Source organism: Lepus europaeus, chromosome 3 (genome assembly GCF_033115175.1).
Source record: "Lepus europaeus isolate LE1 chromosome 3, mLepTim1.pri, whole genome shotgun sequence".
Taxonomy (NCBI): Eukaryota; Metazoa; Chordata; class Mammalia; order Lagomorpha; family Leporidae; genus Lepus; species Lepus europaeus.
In genome coordinates this window covers 107,386,290-107,403,519 of record NC_084829.1, presented here as the reverse complement: position 1 = coordinate 107,403,519, position 17,230 = coordinate 107,386,290, and the positions used below count along the sequence as shown (strand labels likewise).

General features: G+C 48.5%; 1 protein-coding gene across 1 annotated transcript in view; it reads left to right on the top strand.

Moving 5' to 3' along the window:
• Positions 1–17,230, top strand: part of AK9 (adenylate kinase 9) — a 150,602-nt gene that overhangs the window by 122,777 nt on the left and 10,595 nt on the right. The window contains exons 29-35 of the mRNA XM_062187650.1: positions 816–881; positions 8,318–8,527; positions 8,858–9,076; positions 10,520–10,733; positions 12,903–13,104; positions 15,832–15,978; positions 16,074–16,294. Of these exons, the coding sequence (XP_062043634.1) occupies positions 816–881; positions 8,318–8,527; positions 8,858–9,076; positions 10,520–10,733; positions 12,903–13,104; positions 15,832–15,978; positions 16,074–16,294 (1,279 nt within the window). The remainder of the gene's footprint in view (positions 1–815; positions 882–8,317; positions 8,528–8,857; positions 9,077–10,519; positions 10,734–12,902; positions 13,105–15,831; positions 15,979–16,073; positions 16,295–17,230) is intronic.

Genomic DNA, 17,230 nt, shown 5'->3' with positions numbered 1-17,230 from the left:
GCCCCTCTGATTTAGAGAGTCCTAAGTTAATCAGGCCCCAAACCTGAAGGGAGTTTAATGAACTTAATGAGTTTTTATGCAAACCTTGGGGACATATAAAGGATCCACTGCATTAGACTGACAGTGTCAAGGTGATTGTTTGATGCAGCAGTTAAGTTACCTCTTGAGAAACCCACATTCCATATCAGAAAGCCTGGTTCAAGTCCCAGCTGCTCTACTCCCAGTCCAGCTGCTACTGCACACCCTGGGTGATGGCTCAAGTACCTGGGTCCCTGCCACCCACACGAGTTACCTAGATTGAGTTCCAGGCTCCTGGCTTCAGCCTGGTCCAGCTCTCGCTGTTGAGGGCATTAAGGGGGGTGAGCCAGAAGATGGGAGCGCTCTCTCTCTCTCTCTCTCTCTCTCTCTCTCTCTGGCTTTCAAATGAAAAGAAAAGAAGTTGAAAACAAAACAAAAAAAAATTTACAGAGTCCATATGCCAGGTCTGTGAGCATCTCCCAGGTCTATGTGCTGGGGCTGGCGTTGTGGCACACAGCAGGTTAAGCTGCTGCCTGCAACACCAGCATCCCACATCAGAGCGCTGTTCATCCCTCTGGAGAGGAATAGCCAACCAAGGGCCCGAGAGACAAGGACGCACACAACGCGTCACCACCACCACGTGCTTTCCTGGGATGTGCACCTGTCTTCCACCCAAATAGGACTCCCACTTTGGAAAAAAAAAAAGTTTACTAATATGTAGAAAGTGATATTTGTCAGAAAAGAAAATCCTTTCTACATTAGCTATTAAAATGTTGAAATGTCTCTTTCTTTAACAGGCAGATATGATTGCTAAAAGACGGGCTGAACTCGTGTCCGACAGAGAGAGGAGGAGGCGAGGGGAGGTAAGTGAGCAAAGTGGGCTCTCGTCGTAAGGCAAGTGGAACAGCCGTCACCCACGCTCCAGGAGTGTAAAGGAAAAGGCGCACTTAGAGAGTCTCAAGGGAGGGCCAGGCAACGTGGCAGAGGCAAAGCTGCCTTGTGGGATGCCCACACCCCAAACTGGAGTGCCTGGCTTCCGGCGGAAGCTCTGCTTCTGGTGCAACATTGCTGCTAAGGCCACGCCCCCGAAGGCAGCGCACACGGCTGAGTACCTGAGTCCGTGCCACCCACAAGGGAGACACACACGGCTGAGTACCTGAGTCCCTGCCACCCACAAGGGAGACGCAGACAGAGTTCCTAGACTCTGGCTTCCAGCCCGGCCCAGCCCTGGCTGTTGCAGGCATTTGGGGAGTGAACCAGCAGATCAAAGATTGATCTCTCTCTCTCTCTCTCGTGCTCTGCCTTTCAAATAAATAAGTAAACTTTTTCATTTACAAAAAACTATTCTAATAAAAAATAAGACTTTCCTTTTTTAAAAAAAAAAAAGATTTATTTATTTGAAAGGCAGTTAGAGAGAGAGAGAGAGAAATAGAGAGAGATCGAGAGAAATAGAGAGATCTTCCATCCACTGGCTCACTCCCCAAATGGCAGTGGATCAGAAGTGGAGCAGCTAGCGCCCATATGGGATGCTGGCACCACAGGCAGAGGCCTTACGTGCCACACCACAGTGCCAGCCCCAGGTTTTTCGGTTTTTTTTAATTTTTTTTGTTTTTGTTTTTTGACAGGCAGAGTTAGACAGTGAGAGAGAGAGACAGAGAGAGAGTTACAGACAGTGAGAGAGAGAGACAGAAAGAAAGGTCTTCCTTCCATTGGTTCACCCCCCAAATGGCCGCTACAGCCGGCGCTGCACCAATCCGAAGCCAGGAGCTGGGTGCCTCCTCCTGGTCTCCCATGCGGGTGCAGGGTCCCAAGCACTTGGGCCATCCTCCACTGCCTTCCCAGGCCACAGCAGAGAGCTGGACTGGAAAAGGAGCAACCGGGACTAGAACCTGGGGTGCCGGCGCCGCAGGCGGAGGATTAGCCTAGTGAACCACAGCACCGGCCCAGGTTTTTCATTTTTAAAAAGTCTTGAAGGAAATACAGTTTATGTATGATGGGTGAAATTAAACATTTTTATTTTTTATCAATTTTGGTATTCTGTAGCTATTTCCAGTGACGTTTCACTATACGTATAGTCATAAAAATGAATAGTTTGTAAAGAAAGAAAACCACTGAAGCTTTTTAAATAACCCAATATGGATGCAACCCTGCACTGAACAACACCTTTTAAATGAATAGCTTTACTTTTCACACCTCCAGCCAAAGCCCAGGCTCACAGGCAGGGAGCTGGGGGGTGAGGTTAGCCAGAGGCTGCAAGTCGCTGTGAAACTACCTGGGGGCCGGTGCTGTGGCGAAGCAGGTTAACACACTGGCATCTCATATGGGCACCAGTTCGAGTTCCGGCTGCTCCACTTCCAATCCAGCTCTCTGCTTTGGCCTAGGAAAGCAGTAGAAGGTGGCCGAAGTCCTTGGGCCCCTGCACCCATGTGGGAGACCTGGAGGAAGCTCCTGGCTCCTGGCTTTGGATGGGCACAGCTCCAGCCGTTGAGGCCAACTGGGGAGTGAACCAGCAGATGGAAGACTCTCTCTCTCTCTCTCTTTCTCTCTTCTCTCTCTCTCTTCTCTCTCTGCCTGTCCTCTCTCTGTGTAACTCTTTCAAATAAATAAATCTTAGAAAGAAAAAAGAAAGAGAGAAAGAAAAAGAAAAGAAAGAAAGAAAAAGCGAGCCAGCCTAGGACAGCTCCGTCCCTATCTGCTATTCTCTAAAAAGGATGAACTTTGAAGGTCACGGATTTTGTCCTATGTAGACAGGAGCTATCCCCAAGTGGCCTGGCTGACCCGAGTAAATCCAGGGCGCCGAAACCCCTTGGGAGCGGCGGGCCTGCTGGCTCTGTCAGTATCTGAAGCAGCCTGAAAGTGACGCCTGTGACCTGACCCAGAGCCTGCGCTCTTCCCTTAAGGCTGATCCTCAGGTCATCTGCTTTGCATCTACATAAAAATGTCCAGGCAAACAGGAGGAAAGAGGAGAGAGGAATCTGAGTCAATGCAACTCGCTGCTGGGAAGTGGGGGTACCCAGGACTGCTGGTGGTGAAACAACCATGCCTGGGCATGAAACACGGCAGGGGAGTGGCTGAAGCAGTGGCTGCTTTGTCAGAACAAAGTCCTTAAAACCCGAAGTAGACTTAAAACCATTAGGCTGAGAACACCATAGCACCACCTAAAATCAGGACCCTCCCTCGTCATTATTTGCCTTGGTCTCCATTCACTCAATCAGTCCATCAGCAAACCAACGGAGCCCTGTACCTGAGACGGTGTCAGACACTGGCAAATCAGCCATGGGTAACGCCTACTGGAACCCCGGGCGCCATTCTACCACCCACTCTCATAGAATTACAGTTGGATTCTACAGAACATTTGAAGAGAAACTAACTCCACTACTTTACTGTTCAAAATCTTGGAAGGGATGAGACAATGCCAAACTGTTTTTGTGAGGCCAGCATTATTCCAACACCAAAGCACAAAGACGCAACAGGAAAAGCAAGCTACGGACCAATGTCTTTGATAAGCATACTGCACAAATTTTCAACAACGTATCCGCAAACTGAATCCAACACTACATCAAGAAAATCATGCGTGACGATCAAGTGCGATTTATCCCTGAGAAGCAAGGGAAGTTCGACATTCACAAATAAATAAATGGCATAAGTGGAGGATGCCCCAACTCCTTGGGCCTCTGCACCCACGAGGGAGACCTGGAGAAAGCTGCTGGCTCCTGGCTTCAGATCAGCGCAGCTCCGGCCATTGAGGCCAATGGAGGAGTGAACCAGCAGATGAAAGACCTCTCCTCTCTCTCTCTCTCTCTCTCTCTCTCTCTCTCTCTGCCTCTCCTTCTCTCTGTGTGTAACTCTGACTTTCAAATAAATAAATCTTTTTTTAAAAATGTCATAAATCCTAGGTTTGTCTTCCTGCCTTTAACAAAAACCATTGCCAAAGTAGACACTTATGCTAGTGGTGAACAGGCCTGGATCCCCTATCAGAGCGCCTGGGTTTGATTCCTGGCGCTGGCTTCTGACTCCAGCATCCTGCTGATGTGAATCCTTGGAGGCAGCAGTGATGGCCCAAATGATTTGGTTTCTGTCACCCTCACGGGGAAACCTGGGTTACACTCCCTGCTCTGGCTCTGGCCAGGGCCCCAGCCCAGGAACAGTCCCTGTCATTGCTGGTATTTGGGGAATGAACTAGCAGATGGGATATCGCCTCTCCCCTCTCCCCTCTCCCCTCTCTCTTATTGCCCTTAATGCCTGACTTTTTAGCAGCAAAAAAACACTTAACAAGAGAAACCCCTTCAACACCCGACTACTTGTATTAATCTCATAGGAAACATCGCCATCTTGCGGACATTTGGTCTCAGAGTCTGCTGCAAGAATGTATTTAAGCCAGCCCCTGCTTCTCCTCTGTCCAGAATCTCTGCTGTCTTCCTGTCCACTGGCTCCTTCTTCTCCAGTGTGCCCGGGTCTCTCAAGTATTGAGCCGCCATCAGAAGGAGAAAGTCAGGAGGAACCAGGGCAGGGAGCCAGGGGAGACCGTAAGAATTGTTAGACTATGCCTGGGTGTATGCTAAGCGGAGATACCGGCTAACCTGCCAATTTCCTTTACACTCTTGGCGTGTTTTACAACTAGATGCAAAAGCCCGGCAGGAAAGGGTGACAGTTTTAAAGAGACCTGTGTGTTTTCAAAAACTTCAGGGAAGTACTTCCTGTTTTGCGTCTGTCCAGGTAGCTTTACGGTTTCCCGTGCCTTTCTGATGGGAAGACTGTGGCCATCAAAGGCTTCTTCTCCTACCTTGGCTATCCCTGGCTGCATTTGAGATTTTCTCCGCATCTTTCCTTGATTGGGATATGCGTACATATCACTTTGTTTCTATTTATTTAGTGCGGGATTCATTAAGCCTCTTCATAAATTTATATTTTTGACTATATTTGGGGAAATGTCAGATATTTCTTCTTCAGATATTTCTTCTGCCTCCTTTGCTGTCCATCTTCTGAAACTCTGAACTTTAAGTTACACCTTCGCTGGGGCTCCACGTGGCCCTGGGCTGTGAATTTTTTCAATATTTTTTCCTCTCTACAAATTCACTGCTTATTCCTCTACATTCTACTATTAAGTTCATCCAATGATTTTTTTTTATTTCAAATACTTTATTTTTAAGATCTAAACTTTCCCTTTGGCCTGTTTTAATTTTTTCTGTTTCCCTCTCGAGAGTTCTCTGTTAGTTTATTATGAGTGCATTTGCCTTTTCCTTGTAGATCATGGCCATCATCACGGCTTTACAGTAACGGTGCCAACACCTCACGCAGAGCGCCCACTTGCAGCTCCTTCCCGTAGCTTCCTGGAGCATGAAGGAAGTAGCAGAGGTGGCCCAAGGGACTGGGCTCCTGCCATCCGCGTGGAGCTCTTGACTCCCAGCTTTGGTGCCTGCAGGGCAGGGGGGCAGGCAATGCGGGCATTCGGAGAGTGAACCAGCAATGGAGAGCTCCCTCTCCCTTCCTCTCGGCTCTCTCCTGCTCGCTCGCTCGCGCGCGCTCTCTCTCTCTCTGCCTCTCAAATAAATTTTTTAAATGTTTTAATGAAAGGAAGTCTTGTTTGGTAATTCTGACTACTGTCAGAACAGAGATATGAATGTACTAATATTGTAGAGAAACATTTGGAAACTGAAGAGGGGGACACGAACTGCAACCCAGAAAGAAACTCTCGAATCGCGGGGAATCCAGACAGACGTCTGAAGGTGCTAACTCAATAAACAGAGACCTGGGGACAGTGTTTAAAGTCACAGGCACTCAGATGCACAATTAAGAATAAAAACTGAGGGAGCCAGTGTCGTGGCACAGCAGGTTAAGCCACCGCCTGTGACACCTGCATCCCACACAGGTGCCAGTTCATGTCCCAGCTGCTCCACTTCTGATCCAGCTCCCTGCTAATGCGCCTGAAAAAGCAGTGGAAGATGGCCCAAGTGCTTGGGCCCCTGCATCTACGTGGGAGACCCGAAAGAAGCTCCTGGCTCCTGGCTTCAGCGTGGCCCACTCCTGGCTGTTGAGGTCATTTGGGGAGTGAACCAGCAGATGAAAGAACTCTCTCTTCTCTCCCCTGTAACTCTGCCTTTCAAATAAAGAATAAATTTTGAAAAAGAAAAAAAGAATCAAAATTGACTAAAACTGGGAAATAGGCAAAAGAGAAATGTAAGTTTGCTGAATTTGTGAAAAGCATATTTTAAAATAGAAGAATGGTTATATGAACTGTGACACTATAAAATACGACATGGCTGTTTTAAATAACAAGGTACATATTCTGATAGGGAAAGAAATTTAAATATATTGTTAAGTATGGAAAATAAAATTACCCCATTTATTTTTACAATAAAATATAATTATATATATGTAGAAAAGTGTCCCAAAAGATTGTTAACCAAAACTGTTTCCAGGTGAGAGAGTAGAAATAAAGGTGGCAATATAAATAGGAGACTTTCAATTTTTATACTGTATAATTCTATATAAATTAATTTCTTTTTTAAAGATTTATTTATTTGAAAGGCAGAATGACAGGGAGGGACAGAGATAATTTGGTTTCTTTATAACCAAAATAATTCTCTTAAAAATTATACAATTTGGTTCCAGCACTGTGGCATTGTGGATAAAGCCACTGCTTGCAGTGCCCGCATCCCATGTGGGCACTGGTTCAAGTCCCAGCTGCTCCACTTCCCACCAGCTCTCTGCTGTTGCCTTGGAAGGGAGTGGAATATGGCCCAAGTCCTTGGGCCCCTGCACCCATGTAGGAGACCCGGAAGAAGCTCCTGGCTTTGGATCAGCCTAACTCTGGCCATATCGGCCATTTGCAGATGGAGGACGTCTTTCTATCTCTCTGCTTCTCCTTCTCTCTCTGTATAACTCTGACTTTCAAATAAATAAATAGATTTTTGGAAAAAAAATTATACAATTTAACTTTGTTAAGATTTACGTATTTAGGGGCCAGTGCTGTGGCACAGTGGGTTAAGCCGCCATCTGCAATGCCAACATCCCTTGTGAGCGCCAGTTCGATTCCTGGCTGTTCCAATTCAGATCCAGCTCCCCCACTAATGTGCCGAGGAAAGCAGCAGAGGATGGGCTGCAGCTTTCCAGATCTCTCAGTGCTGAGGCTGGCGCTGTGGCACAGCAGTACTGGCATCCCATATGGGCGCCGGTTTGAGGCCTGGCTTCTCCACTTCCAGTCCAGATGTCTGCTATAACCTGGGAAAGCAGTAGAGGATGGCCCAAGTCCTTGGGCCCCTGCACCCACGTGGGAGACCCAAAATAAGCTCCTGGCTCCTGGGTTCGAACTGGCTCAGCTCTGGCCATTGCAGCCATTTGGGGAGTGAACCAGCAGATGAAAGACCTCTCTCTCCTCTCTCTCTCTAATTCTGCCTTTCAAATAAATAAATAAATCTAAAAAAAAAAAAAAAAAAAAAGGCCAGGTCCATCCCTGGCTATTGCAGCCATTCGGGGAATGATTCAGTGGATGGAAGATACCTCTCTCCCTCCCTCTCTCTCTCTGTCCTCTCTTTGTGTCACTCTGCCATTAAAACTTATTTAAGTGTGTTAATTAATTTAATGCTTCCAATAACACAGTGACATAGATGCTTTTATTATTCTTGTTTTTCAGGTAAGGAAACTAATCTTGACCTAGTTAGTATAACTAGCAAATGCTTTTATGCTTTTTAAACTACATTGAATATTAGTTCTGAAGACCACCATAAACAGACAACAATCTAACAACTATAGACATAAGGAGCATGTAATATCTATTTACTTATGGGATCATCGTGGTGTCAGAGTCTTGAAGATGTTAAGTTTCTGGGTACCAAGCATTTAAAATCTTCCTGTGTTGGGGTTAGTGTGTGGCGTTAGCAGGTTAAGCCGCTGCCTGCAGTGCCGCATCCCATATGGGCACCGGTTCGAGTCCTGGCTGCTCCATTTCCGATCCAACTCTCTGTTGATGTGTCTGAGAATGCAGCTGAGGATGGCCCAAGGGCTTGGGCCCCTGCACCCGCGTGGGAGACCCAGATGAAGCTCCTGGCTTCAGCCTGGCCCAGCACTGGCCGTTGCAGTCATCTGGGAAGTAAACCCATGGATGAAAGACCTCTCTCCATCTCTCCCGCTCTGTCTGTAACCCTGACCTTCAAAATTAATTAATTAAGATAAAACCTTACTGTGTTGCTAGATGAATGTTGCCACGTGATAGCAACCAAACACCCAGTCATCACGGATTCCTGCAGGTGGCTGGGGCCGGGTCGGTCCGCGCGGTGAAAGGCGGTGTTTTCTCCCTTAGATGGGTCTGAGGGAAGATGAGGACGTAAGCGAGGAGGAGCCTGAGGACGAAGAAGACGACATTGAGAACATCCTCGAGGAGGAGTTCCCGAAAGACGAGGAAGAGATGAGTGAGGAAGACGAAGAACAGGAAACCGAGGCAGTGGAGCGCCTGAAAAGTGAACTGGGAGAGAAATTTGAGAGCGACTTAAACAACGCACAGATGATCCAGGTTGTCCCTTTCCCCTCGTTGTTCAAAATTCAACACATAACATTTGGGAGTGGAGCAAAGGCAATGTGGTTGGTGCCTTTTTTGTTGTTTGTTTGTTTGTTTATAGCATTCCAATGGAACTGTCTATTTTAGGGCTAGATTCCCTTTTGTCTGTATCCCTTAACAAGCCCACAGATGGAGAGCCCCGTGGAAGCCCGAGTGAGGTTAGCTGGACTACAAGTGGTCGGTCACCAACAGAGTCCTTGTGCTGTGACTGAATACTGACTGCCTCCCACCCACCCCCCCACCCACCCCTGTAAATCTATTTGGTTTTATGATTTCTCTCATCAGGAAGAATTTGAGAAGTTTTTGATCCCAATCATTCTCATTAATGGATCTCGGAAAATCCACATTGTACAGTATATGCTGAATATGAAGCTAAAGTCCCTGGTGGAGACTCGTGAGAGCATCTTTGAGAAGTGCTACCCGATACCGCTGCACCTTGCTCAGAAGATGCTCGCCTTCACCTACAGGCACATGAGCTCTTTTGGCTACTGGGACCCTGTGAAGGTAATCTCAGCAAATGCGCCTGAAAGCCATCTTCCTCCTCGCTCCCCCCTTTCCTTCCTCCTTTCCTCCCTCCCTCCCTCCCTCCCTTCCTTTCATATAGCCAGGAAGAAGAACAGCTAATCTCAAAAACTAAGCATTGCATAGTGTCCTTAACCAGCTCTAAAAATCTTTAGGGATTTGAAGGAAGTTAAACTTTCATCCTTTCTCTTATTACCAAGCATATAATCCAGAGCAGACACGGCTCCCACCCCCTGCATGTACTCCTGTGTTTCTCCTCATCCCTAGCATTTACTGTCAGCCATGAACTCCACCCCCACCCCAGCCCGAGAATGGTGCCCTGTGGCCGCTGTGCGTCTGTACATCTGCTTGTACCTCAGGGAGAGCCCTACAGCCATACTGCTGCACACCTGCTCTGGGAAATGCAGGGACAGCTGGTGCTGGGCCATCAGATGCCACGCAAAGATTTCCAAACCTGCCATCCAGTGCAAAACAACGTGGGCCCACACCCTAGGCCACCGTGGGTGGTTCTGTCTTCCTTTCATGACTGCTGCTAATGTCCCTGGGAGTGGCTCTGCCTCTGGACAAAAATGCGGAAAGGAGCTCGGTGGGAGTTGTACCACCTGTGGATCCCAAAAGATAACCCTGGAACCGACCTGCATGAGCGTGCTCCAGCTGCCACACGAGACAGCAGGGACACGACAGCTTAGCCAGCAGAACTGCACTTTCTCAGGGTTCCGGGGCCGCAAGTTGCGATGCAGGTGCCAGCAGGTTTGGCTGCTCTGGGGCCCCGTCCCTTGGCCTGCAGGCGGTTGCTCTGGGGTGAGCTCCTGAGGCCTTTCCCCCACACACGCCCCTGCAGCCTCTTCCCCTTTCTAAGGGCACTGGTCCTCACTGAATCTCCATTACCTTCTGAAAGGCCCTGTCTTCAAACACAGTGTCTAGGGATTGGGATTCCAAGACATGCATGGGGTGGGGGGGGTGGGGGGGGGTGTTCACTCCACAGCTCCGCTTTAAAGCCAGCCTGTTTGTAGGGCTCAGCCGGCCCAGGAATAAATGCAGCCCGTAGCCCCTTGACAGAAACACTCAATGCATGCTAAAGACATTATAAAGAAAGTGGAAGAACCATCTCTAGTCGTAATAAGGTGAAAGCCAGTTAAGATATGTTGCATTGTTCATATGTGGGTATTTGATATGAATATTTGATTAGAATGGTTTTCTTACACTGTCAGAGGTTTTTCTTATTTAGTTTTATTTTATAGACTTTTTTCCCCCAGAAACCTTTTATTTAAGGAATACAAACTTCGTGCATTTCATAAATACAATTTTAGGAACATAGTGATTTTTCCCATCGTACCCCCCACCCACCCACACTCCCACCCCTCCCACTGTATGTGGGGGAAATGTCCAGATGAAAGCTAACTCACAAATCCAATTGTGTTGCAGCTGAGTGAAGGAGAGACAATCAAGCCAGCTGAAAATGCAGAGAGCCCAATTTACCCTATAATCCATCGCCAGTATATTTACTTTTTGTCTAGTAAGGAAACTAAAGAAAAGTTTATGAAAAACCCCATCAAATATATCCGCCAACCCAAACCTAAACCCACCGTACCCATTCGGATTGCAATTGTGGGGCCTCCGAAATCTGGAAAAACCACAGGTGAGCATGGGCTTGTCTTTGTTTTCCTTGAACACAAGAGGATCCCCAGGGCCCCTTGTTCAGGAAACCAGCTACCACAGTTGACTCAGAAAAGACAAGCAAACCTGCATGGACCAATAACCACTGGAGAGAAGGCCTTCAAACATATGACGCGGGCAGGCATCTGGCTTCATGGCTAAGATGCTGCTAGAGAGACCACATCCCGTATCAGAGTGTCTGGGGCTTGAGTCCCGACTTTGCTTCCACTCCAGCTTCCTGCTTATGTACCTGCTGGGAGGTAGCTGCTGATGACTCAAGTAGTGGGGCCCCTGCCACCCACATGGGAGACCTGGGTTGAGTTCCTGGCTCCTGGCCTTGGCCAGAACTATACCTGGCCATTGTAGGCATAGAGGGTGGGGAGGGAGGCAGCAGATGAGAGATCTCTGTCAGTCTCTCTCTTCCTGTGTCCCTCTGCTTTTCAAAAAAAAAATGTGTGTGTATCACAATTCCAAAATAGCCCAGGATCAAATAATTTTTGAGAAAAATTACATTGAATTTTCCATGAATTAAAAAATCAAGATAATGCCTGTGTTTTTGTAAACTTCTCCATACAGGAAAAAAGAGTAAGCCTTCCAGTTTATTTTAATTTACTTTTTGTTAAGAATGTAGTCTGTATAATGAAAAAAGAAACAAAGGATATAAATCCATCTTTAAGTTAACATAAACCTGATATCAGGATTTCAAGATCATACAGTGGGGCAGGCGTTGTGGTGCAGTGGGGTAAGCCTCCGCTTGGGTCCTCTGTACCCATAACGGAGCGCCTGGGATCGAGTCCTGCCTCTGCCTCTGTTGCTGATGCAGCTTCCTGCTAACACAGATGGGAGGCAGCAGATGGTGGCTCAAGTGCTGAGCCCCTGCCACCCACGTGAAAGCCCCTGATGGAGCCCCCGATGGAGCTCCTGGCTCCTCGCTTCGTCCTGACCCAGCCCCAGCTCCTGTGGCCGTTTGGGGAGTGAGCCAGCAGCTGAAAGATCTCTGTCCCTCTCTGTGTGTCTCTTCCTCTCTCTGTCACTCCTTCAAGTAAGTAACTAAATAAATACACAAGAAAAATAATACAATAAAAGAAATCAAAGCTAATATCATTTGTATTTGTAGTCAGATATCCTAAGTGAAACATCATGAAATCAACAATAATAGTTTATTAAAATAGTATATGAGAGGTATTCCACAAGTTCATGGAAAATGCACTTGGGCCATCTTCCACTGCTTTCCTCAGGCCATAGCAGAGAGCTGGATCGGAAGTAGAGCAGCCAGGACTTGAACCGGCGCCCATATGGTATGCTGGCACTGCAGGCAGAGGCTTAGCCTACTATGTCACAGGCACCATTTTTAAACAAGATGTCCACTTTTAAAGCTTAATTATTGGGACTGGCACTGTAGCACAGTAGGTTAAAGCCCACACTATGTACTTGCATCAAAACATTACATGATGATGATGATGGCCAGTGCCGTGGCTCACTTGGCTAATCCTCCACCTGCAGTGCCGGCACCCCAGGTTCTAGTCCCGGTTGGGGCGTCGGATTCTGTCGCGGTTGCTCCTCTTCCAGTCCAGCTCTCTGCGGTGGCCCAGGAAGGCAGTGGAGGATGGCCCAGGTGTTTGGGCCCTGCACCCGCATGGGAGACCAGGAGAAGCACCTGGCTCCTGGCTTCGTAGCGGCCATTTGAGGGTGAACCAACGGAAAGGAAGACCTTTCTCTCTGTCTCTCTCTCTGTCTAACCTCTGCCTGTCAAAAAAAATCACATGATGCCCCAGAAATACATGCAATTTTTAGTGGATCAATTAGAAACTTTAAAATAAACACAGGATATCTAGCAGCGCTCTCAGAAATGTTGTTACCTCATGCAGAAGGAAGAAAACATTTAAGCATTTGTTTGGTTATTAAAAAAAAAGAAAGAAAACGACAAGCCAGAATTGGCTCATTAGCCAGATCTATTAGCCACATACCCGAAGGACTGGCAGGAACTGATCTTTGGCAATTATTCATGCAGTAAAATGTGGCGATTTTAACTTTAGGAAATTCTTTGAGTCACGGGAAGATGAGCTTCCTGCTGATGTCATTCGGCAGAGTCTGAAAGTGAGCTGGAGTGGGGAATTTGTGAAAGCAGGTGCTAATGCTTTGTGTTTTTCAGTGGCCAAAAAAATTGCAGATGAATACGGCTTAAAGCGCTTGTCTATGGGAGAAGCTCTGCGGTCCGTGTTAAACTACCACCAAGAAGCAGAGCTGGCCCTTATGCTGAACTGGCATCTCTACAAAGGCATGGCAGCACCGGACGAACTGGCCATTCAGGCCTTGGAACTGTCTCTGATGGAAAGTGTGTGCAATACAGCGGGGTACGTGATAGAAGGGTTCTGGAAGGCCCACCGGCGTTTGTAGAGGGTGGGACCCACTTCTCGGGCTGTGAGCCGCTGGGTGGCTGCACAGCTTGATTTTCCCTCCAGCTGAAAACCTGGCTGCACACTCACAGACCAGAGTAGCCGGCAAGCCTCTGCCGTCCCAGCACAACCCCTGCGCCGTCCAAAAGCCTCCAGGCTTACACAGTCCACAGAGGAGGCCCACGTGACTTCCACTTCCGGGTGAAGCTTCTCACCGGCCAGTGAAATAATGGTTGGGGCGGGTGTTTGGCACAGCAGTTAAGGCGCCACTTGGGACGCCCACATCCCATCTCAGAGTCACTGGTTTTGTTCCCAGCTCCAACACCCATCCCAGCTTCTTGCTAATGAGCACCATGGGAGGCAGCAATGATGGCTCAAGTAGTTGGGTCCCTGCCACCTACATGGGAGACCCAGAGTTCCAGGGTCCTGGCTTTAGCCTGGCCCAGCCCCAGCTATTGTAGGCGTTTGGGGAATAAGTCAGTGCGTGGGAGATATCCTCTCTCTCTCTCTCTCTCTCTCTCTCTCTCTCTCCTTCTCTTGCAAATCCATCAATAATGGAGGAGGGGTATCCTCCTCTGCTGTTCCTGTGGACATGGTCTCTCGCTGGCCTAGCTCTCTGCACAGGGAGCAATGTCCCTTCCTTAATGCTACCTCTGGACAAGACAGCTGCGTGCTTGGGCTCTCCCTCCTGTTTGCAGCCCTCCACCTGCCCATTGCTCCCAGCACCGGCACTGCCCGGGACATGAGCACAGTTCCCTGACCTAGACTCCCACAGTGTCCTTGAGGTTGGTGCACATTAGAAGCCTCCTTGCCCTTCCTTGCCACTGGCCGTGAACCAAGTCCCTGGACAGCTCTCCTAAGTCTGTGGTGGAGGGCAGGGCATCAGACGTTTTCCCTGGAGAAGGCACTGGGACTTAAGACTGAGTTACTCGCTCAGGTGTTCAGCTTTGCACAGGAGAGACCTCAGGGCAGTCCACGTAGAGCCGTGAAGGTTTTACTCCACCTTAATCTAAGGTGCACTGCTCACCCACTCTGAATTCCCCTAACCCAGAGAGCTGCTCATGGGACCCTTCGCAGGGCACGGCAGCCGAGCTGCTGTCTACTGGAAACCCCGGTGGCACCCTCAGCCACCCTCTCGTAGGCTGGCCTGCAGGTGCCCACTTGCAGTCACCCCTGCCGTAGAGTTTAGACCTAGAGAGCACTGCAGAGCTGTCTCAGACCACAGCAGCCCAGACTCAGGACCCCGCCCAGCGCCCCTCGCTTGCTCCCCGCTCATGGTGGGGGTTCATGCACAGCCTGTGTTCCTGCTGTCAGTCTGACAGTCCCAGTCTCGCTCCCTCTGACTGCTTACACTGTCTCCATCGTGTCCACTCAGAGCCGTGTGTGCAGGATCCTGATGGAACAATTCCCCCTGGGTATCACCAAGCCCCTCTCGCCAGCCCCTTCTGCATCCCCAGCCTCCTCGCAAGGTACTCAGCTCAAAAGCAAGCCTAGACCACCTTTCCCCATGTTTGCTCAGCCTACCACCAAGACACTTTTATTGAGCATCTAACCCGTGCCGGGTCCTGTTCTAATTGTTTTTACATACCTGATCGCCAAGCTTGAAAACAACCCCAAGGGTTTAACGTTGTTCTACACATTTTACTGAAAACTGGGACTCAGGGAACTCAAACCAGGTTACAGATCTAGATCTGTATGCCTCTGAAATCTATCCTGGGTACCATTTTGCGGTTAGAACAGCCAATTGAACACGCTGTTCACTTCTTGAATTGTGCCAAAGCCTAGTTCTATGATGCTCAACAGATGGATCCCCAGCTCTCTCCTGCCTCTGCCTTCTGAACCGTGTACTGCCTGTCTCAGGTGCCTGAGCAGACCGAAGCAGTTCAAGAAAAGCCATACTGGAAGCCGGTGCCGTGGCTCAACAGGCTAATCCTCCGCCTAGTGGCGCCGGCACACCGGGTTCTAGTCCCGGTCGGGGCGCCGGATTCTGTCCCAGTTGCCCCTCTTCCAGGCCAGCTCTCTGCTATGGCCCGGGAGTGCAGTGGAGGATGGCCCAAGTCCTTGGGCCCTGCACCCCAAGGGAGACCAGGAGAAGCACCTGGCTCCTGCCTTCAGATCAGTGTGGTGCGCCAACCGCGGCGGCCATTGGAGGGTGAACCAACGGCAAAGGAAGACCTTTCTCTCTGTCTCTCTCTCTCACTGTCCACTCTGCCTGTCAAAAAAAAAAAAAAAAAGAAAAGCCAAACTGGAAGGAGAGACATTGAGTTACATAAAGCAAAGGCGCAGGGCTACTGCTAAAGAGACAAACTCATTCTGGAATACCAAAGGAAAGAAATGTAGAATTCTTATTTTTTTTCTAAATTTACATATTTTATTTATTTAGAAGGCCAAGAGAGACAAAGAGAGAGTGCTCCCATATGTTGGTTCACTCCCCAAATGTCCCCAACAGCCAAGACAGGGCCAGGCTGAAGCCAGGTCTGCCATGCGGGAGGTGGGGACTTGGGTACCTGAACCATCATCTGCTGCCTTCCCGAATGTGCATTAGCAGGAAGCTGGAACTGGAAGCAGAGCCAGGCTCTCAAACCCAGGCGCTCTGATACAGGAGGTGGATGTCCCAAGCCGCGTCCTCACCGCTGCTTCGCAGACCTGCCCTAGAACTTCTGTTTTCACGTTTCTCTCGGTCAGTGTCGTCATCGATGGGTACCCTGTAACTCCACACCAAATGAACCTCTTGGAAGCCAGGTCAATCATTCCCATGATCATCTTTGAGTTGGATGTGCCTTCCAAAGAGATTTTCAAAAGGCTGATCCTGGCTAAAAAAATGGAGCAGAGGTAAGGTACCTAATGAAAAAGTGAACTGTAATTATCCAAGGGAAAAAAACGTTTGCTTTTCACAGTCCTTTCCATTCCTTCTTTTCCCCTATTAGTTTCCCGTATCCATTGCACAACAGTGCACAAATTATAGCTGTCAAAAATGCAAAGTACCGCAAAAATGTTGGCGAGATTCGGCAATATTACCAGCAGCAGCACCGAAACTGGTGTGTGATTGATGGATTTCACAGCAAATGGTGGGTGTGGAATGAAGTCATGAAGAATATTCAAATGGTGAACAATTACATGCAAACATACCTGGAAAGAATAAAAGCAGGTGAGGAAACATTTTAAAAGGTATAGAGTAAAATATGAATTTGAAGTCTAAACACAGCTAGCTCGTGTTCCTGTAACTCATCCCGTTTGAACGTTTGTCCCAGCGATCTTAGCAAGTATTACAAATCCAGAGTACCATTCAGTTACTGGCGCGCTGTGCTCTGAAGGCTCCGTGATCCCCCAACCTGCCTGGGTTGAAGCCAACTCCCCAGTGCAATAGTATGAAGAGGTGTGGCCTGTAGGCGGTGTCTGGGCCATATGAGGGCTTCTGCTCTCTGGAAAGGGATTAGCGCCCTCTTAAAAGAGACGCACCCTCCGCGTGCCATTCTTCTTAGCAGGTGGGAAATGGGGCACGTGGGCTCTGAGGAAGGAGTCACAGCATCCAGCACATTACTCCAGGACCAGGCCCTGTCCTCAAACACTGTAATCCAACGGGTGTCTGCCCGTGTTCTTTGCTGCTTCAGGGCCACCTGATCATCTAACCTGTATCTGACGGATTTGAAGTCAGTTTGTTTTTTTTTTTTTTTTTGCATTCTGTATGCTATTCAAATGATGTTTCCCTGTCAGGGGCCCAAGGTTTACTCTACCCAGTGAGATGGGGCAAGGCCAGGGCTAAAAAAATTGAAGAGATTCCTCATTATTCTGCCACATTCCAGAATAAGATGTGAACATTGTCAGATGTCATTAAGAATATCCCAAGAATCAGAAAAAGATATTTAAGTGCCTTTCAAGACTAAATTACTAAACCTGTGATTTAAATCACTGAACTGCTTAGGATTAGTGAGGTTCAGCACATTTGCACTAAAGAACAACAAAGGAGAGGCCGGGTTGTGGCATAGCGGGTAAAGCCACCTCCTGTAGCAACGGCATCCCATAGGCGCCTGTTAGAGTCCTGGCTGCTCCTCTTCCAATCCAGACCCCTGCTAATGCACCTGGG